Below are 7035 nucleotides of genomic sequence, written 5' to 3'. Positions count from 1 at the left end.
GGACTGGAAACCGAGGTATGGGAAGGTTAAAAATTTGCTCTATCAAGTCAAAGCAAAGCTGTGAATATAAGAGGCTCCTATTTCTTATCCCACTGTACCAATCCCTTCTAAGACAATACTCCTTTAACAGTAGAGGTCACCTACTTAGTATTCAAATTAATTTCTGGAACCTGGGGAGTCAGAAGGACTTGAGTTCTAATCCTGACTCCACCGCTTGTCTGCTGCGTGACGTGGGGCAAGTCACTTAACTTCTCTGTGCCTCTTTTACCGCTAGCCTAGTCTGACGATTCCCGGTTTCTATGTTCTAACCCTGGGATACAAATAAAAACAAAACTACTTCTATAAAGCAAACATAAACGCTCTTTCTTTCTTTTATTGGGTATTACCTTACCCTTACCCTTACCTTATCCTTTAAGGTAAAATATTCTCAATGATTCCATTTTATCCTTCCCAATTCACCCTTCAATCTGTATATTTCAGTAGTTACTCTTATCCAGCGTTCTCCCTAAGTCATTTTAGATATATAGCTTTTGGTACAAATGAAAGGTTTATATTAATATATACTAAAAAGCATTTTAAAACAAAATGTTTCAATCGATTTGTATTTTACAAAGTATATTAAATTGTTCAGGGAAGTTAGATGATCCGACTTTTGCTTTTACATTAAGAATGCCCTGGAAATGTCTGCAGTCTACAACTTAAACTGAAGCACTCACGGATTCCGATTTTTTGATTTGAGGTGAACGACAACTAATTCTGGTTTGACCTGTTTCTCGTCCAGCATTTTCTTCACACTGCATGATCCTTGATGGTAAAGAATGTGATTTTTTAAGTGCTCTTGAGGTACTCTGAGGCATTTCAGACTTCTGGATTGAGCAAATACAACTCCCAGAACGACAAGTCTGGAAATATGAACACATAGGATTAAGCGAATCATGAGACTTCAAAGTTTTATGCCAGTGAATCCGAGATGTGAAATCCTCTTCTGATGGCCTGCGGTCTTTGTTTCGCTTCATAATTTCTTCTTTTTCTTCCACTGCCCGAGCAAGCATATAACTAACCTTTCTTTGATGAGCCAGAGCTTCCTCTTTATCATTCAACTGGAGGAAAGGAAAGAAAGAAACCAGTTATTAAATTACAGGTCAGAAAAAGAGAGAGAAAGAGTGTGACTGAGTGAATGAGTGTGTGTGTGTGTGTGTGTGTATTTTTTAGCCAAAGACAGGATCATTATCATAGGTTTGGATGTTTCGAGCTTAGGGATAGATAGATATTACTTCCAACGATGGAAACTTTGCCAGGGTTAACCAAGCCCAGATTCTCCAAATGGAAGGAATGAAAAATACTGACCATATCTATTAGCACTTTAAGGATTTCCTGAGGATTATCCAATTCTTCCATTTTCCTGCAATCAGATCCTGAAATAAGCATGCCCCTCAGCTTCTGTCCTAGGCTCTTCTTATTCCTTTGTAACCCAGTTCCTGAAAGATAGCATCAAACAAATCAATAGCACCTACCGTGTGCAGAGCTTTGTACTAGAGGTGTAAATCCAATGGAAAAATGTCAACAAGCAAATTAATTTTATTCTGGTAAAATGGATGAATTACTGAGTCTATTTTTTACTAAATTAATCAGGAGGCTCTCCTCCTCAACTATAAAACCAGTGCCAAGAAGGCACAGAGCTTCTCAAATCACTCACTGTCCTCCCTGCCTCAAGGTCTCTCCTCTTTCCAGTCCATACGTCAACTTGCCACCTGGATCATTTTCTTAAAATTATTTTGGGCAAAGTTCCGCACTCAAAAACCTCCAATGATTGCCTATCCATCTTCAGCTAGAGAAGCAGCGTTGCTCAGTGGAAAGAGCCCGGGCTTTGGAGTCAGAGGTCAAGGGTTCAAACCCCGGCTCCGCCAATTGTCAGCTGTGTGACTTTGGGCAAGTCACTTAACTTTTCTGTGCCTCAGTTATCTCATCTGGAAAATGGGGATTAAGACTGTGAGCACCCCGAGGGACAACCTGATCACCTTGTAACCTCCCCAGAGTTTAGAACAGTGCTTCGCACATAGTAAGTGCTTAACAAATGCCATCATCATTATTACTATTATTATTCACAACCAAACAGAAACTCCTCATCATCGGTTTTAAGGCAACTGGCTCTCTCCCTCTTACCTAGCCTCTCTCTTCTAATACATCCTAGCCCACAATCTTCACTTCTCTATCACCAACCTATTTAGCAGTCCTCTATCTCAGCTTTCTCACTGTTGGACCTTTGCTTACACCCTCTCTCCTGCCTGGAGCATCCTCCCACTTCATATCCTACACACCACAATTCTCCCTCATCTAATCCATACTGAAATCATCTCTCCTTTAAGAAACCTTCCTTGATTAACCTCCTATTTCCCCCATCCTGTTTTCCCTCCCTTCTTTCATTCATTCTTCCATTCATTATCCAAGTGTAATAATAATAATGATGGCATTTAGTAAGCGCTCACTATGTGCAAAGCACTGTTCTAAGCGCTGGGGGGGATACGAGGTGATCAGGTTGTCCCATGGGGGGCTCACAGTCTTCATCCCTATTTTACAGATGAGGTAACTGAGGCACACAGAAGTTAAGTGACTCGCCCAAGGTCACACAGCTGACAGTTGGCGGAACAAGGATTTGAACCCATGACCTCTGGCTCCAAAGCCCGGGCTCTTTCCACTGAGCCACGCTGCTACAGAGCACTAGATTAAGTGCTTGAGAAAGTACAACAATAAACAGAAACATTCCCTATTTGTGCACTTGGAGTCCATATCCCCTAAGCACTTTAATATTCACCCCTTCCCCTCCCCGTAGCACTCACGCACATATCCTTCACCTATCTGTAATTTATTTCAGTATCTGCTTCCCACACTAGACTGTATTAGGGCAGGGATCGACTCTTAACAACTCCATTGTACTCTCCCAAGTACTTAGGTCAGTGACCAGGATAATTCCTGGGACTGAGTGAACCAGGAATTCCTGGGACTGAGTGAACCAGGAATTCCGGGGACCAGGATAATTCCAGGGACCAGGAACACTCCCCGAACTCACACACAAGCCCATAGTTGCATCAGCCTAAATAACACCCTGATTCGGAGAAGCAGCGTAGCTCAGTGGAAAGAGCACACAGTACATGTTCAATATTCATTCAGTCAATCGTATTTTTTATGGAGCACTTACTGTGTGCACAGCACTGTACTAAGCGCTTGGAAAGTACAATTCAGCAACACACAGAGACAGTCCCTACCCAACAACGGGCTCACAGTTAGGAGGGGGAGACATACAACAAAACAAAACAAGTAGAAAGGCATCAATACCATCGAAATAAATAGAATTATAGATACATACACAATAAATACCATTTACACAACCACTCCAGTGTGTACAGTTTTTGCAGAGGTGTATTTTGTGCTTGATGCAAATGTCTCTAACTACGGGGATTTTTATCTTATGGCTACTTCCTATACGCTACTCTCCAAGAGTAATGGGAACTAGCAGTTGTTTTTTTAAATGCTAGATCTCCAGGTCACCTAGGCCCGAGTCTGGAGAAAAAACGTAAAGGCTGGACTTACATCTTGTTCTGCAAAAAGAGACAAGAGACAAAGCAACTGTGCCTAAGTTTACCTCAATCAGCTTTAGACAGTGGTTTACAACTTTCTGTACCCATTTCCCTCATCTGTCCAATATTTACTAACTTTCACAGAACTGCTATAAAACATCAACACAAATTAGCACAGATTTGAGAATAATCAGGCTGAGGGCATATAATAATTTAATACCGAGATCTTGCTGGTTTCTTTTCCACATTTAGAACAGCTATGTGTACAACGAGTGATTAATACTTGTAATGCCTCACAAAACCCATAAAATGATTCAACTATGGACATATTGTTGGCAAATGTACTAAAGTTTTGACTATATGGTGAAAAAGTTTTGGCTGTAGACTAAAAGTGGGATAGTTTATCTACATTCTCAATTCAGCTCTTAAGAGAGAGCAGGTCAGTTTTAGGTTCTCCCTAAAATTAAGAGAGATGGCACCCTGACTCATCCCACCTGCCATTTTAGCACCAGAGTTTAATTTCTGCGGGGATTTATCAGGGGTCTGCCCCAGGATTTGGGGGCAGAGCCTTGAGTCCTCTAAAGGTGCATCGATGAGCATGGATGTACCCATGATACTTAGAAGGGGATAATTCCTGGGACCAAGTGAGTTCTCCAGGAACACTCCCCGAACTCACACACAGGACCATAGTTGCATGGGCCTAAATTCCACCCTTATTCGGAGAAGCAGCGTGGCTCAGTGGAAAGAGCCCGGGCTTTGGAATCAGAGGCCATGGGTTCAAATCCCGGCTCCGCCGACTGTCAGCTGACTTTGGGCAAGTCACTTCACTTCTCTGGGCCTCAGTTCCCTCATCTGTCAAATGGGGATGAAGACTGGGATCCCTACGTGGGACAACCTGATCAACTTGTAACCTCCCCAGAGCTTAGAACAGTGCTTTGCGCATAGTAAGCGCTTAACAAATACCATCATTATTATTTGAAAATAACGTTTGTGACCCTGCCTTCCTCATCAGATCATAAGCTCCTCGAGGGGGAGAAGTGTGTATTTTGTTTCTATTGGGTTTGCCCACATGCACTCAGAAGGTGTTCAATCAATACCACTGATTGGTTGATTGACTGCTTCTCCCAGCAGTAAGAAAACTTCTGATCCTTAAGCTACATTTCTTTTCTTCCTTCCTCTGGCATCTTGAGCTTTCCAGCACGGAAAGAACTCATTTTTTGTGGGGGGGAAGGCTAGAAGTGTCAGTTTGCAGCACCCCAACAAAATCTCCCGGGACAAAATGAGTATCAGGATCAACCTGGTAAATGCAGAAGAGGAAGGGTCAATGAAAATTTTGTGGACAGGAAAAAAAAAAAAATGTTGGCAGATAGACTGGTTTCTTTACTTCTTGGCAAGAATTACTATTTGGCTAGATGAATGCTTCCAGTATCTTGGAAGGAACTGAGTCAAAGTACTGTTATTACTGGTACTATATTGCTACTCCTATAGTGCAACAGTTGTGTTCGAATAATAATAATAACAATAATAAGTGGTATTTAAGTACTTACTATGTGCTATGTACTGTTAAATGCCAGGGTAGGTACAAGATAATCAGGTCAGGCACAGTTCCTGTCCCATAAGGGGCTCCCAGGCTAAGTAGAAGGGAAAAAGGTATTTAACCCCAATTTTACAAAGGAGGAAACAGACACAGAGAAATACCTTAAGTGACCTTCTCAAGGTCACAAAGCATGCAAGTGCCCAAACCGGGATTAGAACCCAGGTCCCTTGACTCCCAAGGCCTGGTCTCTTTCCACTTGACCACGATGCAAAATAATAATAATAATAATAATAATAATAATAATGGCATTTATTAAGTGCTTATTATGTGCAAAGCACTGTTCTAAGCGCTGGGGAGGTTACGAGGTGATCAGGTTGTCCCACGGGGGGCTCACAGTCTCAATCCCCATTTTCCAGATGAGGTAACTGAGGCACAGTGAGTTGCCCAAAGTCACACAGCTGACAACTGGCGGAGCCGGGATTTGAACCCATGACCTCTGACTCCAAAGCCCGGGCTCTTTCCACTGAGCCACGCTGCTTCTCTAATCAATCAATCAATCGTATTTATTGAGCGCTTACTGTGTGCAGAGCACTGTACTAAGCACTTGGGAAGTACAAGTTGGCAACATAAGATTCTCTAATCTTGTTTTAAGAAAAACCTGTATTATAGTACTGTCTCATTTGGAGCCGTGCATAGGTACACAGTTTCTTCCTGCGATGCCAGCGAAGTCCAACAGGCTCTTCTTGCCAGAATAACATTCCCTAATCACCCAACAACATTCAAACCACAATGTGTAGTAAATAATAATAATAATAATAATAATGGCATTTATTAAGCACTTACTATGTGCAAAGCACTGTTCTAAGCGCTGGGGAGGTAACAAAGCTGATCAGGTTGTCCCAAGGGGGCTCACAGTCTTAATCCCCATTTTACAGATGAGGGAACTGAGGCCCAGAGAAGTGAAGTGACTTGCCCAAAGTCATGTTACACATGTTCACGGAGACCTGAGTGTACCTCTACTGCCTGAAGTAAATGAAGCAAATCAACCATCTAGCAATGGATAGAAAATTAATCTGAAACTAAATGCTAGCCTAACACATAACTAAGATACTTCTGAGTTCTTCTAAAATTGGGCCAGTAAACTAGGCTACCATTTTTGATCCTTATACTTTGTTAGTGATTTTCTAAAAATGTGATTTAAATACAAATGGAAGAGTGCATTTGGAAACCAAATTCCTATGCATTCTAAAATGACCCTTTTTTATTCCAAAAGAGTCCAACCACCGTTGTAATACAGGTAAAGGTCACAAGAGGACACAAATACTTATTTTTACTGTCTATTCAGGCATTTTGATTATTTCAGACCTTAAACAACAAAAATCATTTTAATGAATTTTCCAGCTGATTTACGGATCTGCCTTCCCAATAGATAGCCTTCTTTGATGCAAATAGGATGCTTGGAAGTTGCCTGGAAGTTTCTGACAGTTCATTTAAGTGAGTAGAGAATAACGAAAATAGGTTTAAAGACTTATCAGATCAAATCTATCTAGAGACTCTATCCCCTCAGGATTTTAATTTGCTCACATTTAGTTCAGTGCATTAAATATTTAAATTTATTCTAAATTCAATATCCTTCTTGAAACTAATTAGTTGCAACTGAGACAACTGAAATTACTGAATTTGCCTGTTGCATTATGAATTCTCCTGATTATAGAAGATAAATAGAAATTGATCTTTCATACATTAAAGATTCAGAGGAAAATATCACTTAAAAATTAAAACTGCTTTATTTTAGATGGCAAGAAACATTTTAATTATATTTTATTTTCTTGTCTTACTTTGGTGGGGATTTTTATTATACAATATGAGGTGGAAAATAATGTAAATATTATCAGCTAATTCAGCATAGCAAGATTTGATCTT

At 40.7% G+C, this 7035-nt stretch overlaps 1 protein-coding gene across 1 annotated transcript in view; it reads right to left on the bottom strand.

Moving 5' to 3' along the window:
* Positions 1–355: 355 nt before the first annotated feature.
* The window catches only part of CCDC125 (coiled-coil domain containing 125), a 34182-nt gene continuing 27502 nt past the window's right edge, over positions 356–7035 (bottom strand). Inside the window, exons 12-13 of the mRNA XM_038765561.1 lie at positions 1348–1478; positions 356–1100 (exon numbers count right to left, since the gene is read on the bottom strand). Of these exons, the coding sequence (XP_038621489.1) occupies positions 699–1100; positions 1348–1478 (533 nt within the window). The 3' untranslated portion in view covers positions 356–698. The remainder of the gene's footprint in view (positions 1101–1347; positions 1479–7035) is intronic.

This window comes from Tachyglossus aculeatus, chromosome 23 (assembly GCF_015852505.1).
Source record: "Tachyglossus aculeatus isolate mTacAcu1 chromosome 23, mTacAcu1.pri, whole genome shotgun sequence".
NCBI lineage: Eukaryota > Metazoa > Chordata > Mammalia > Monotremata > Tachyglossidae > Tachyglossus > Tachyglossus aculeatus.
The sequence above is the reverse complement of the archived record's forward strand: the minus strand, read 5'-3'. Positions and strand labels throughout refer to the sequence as shown.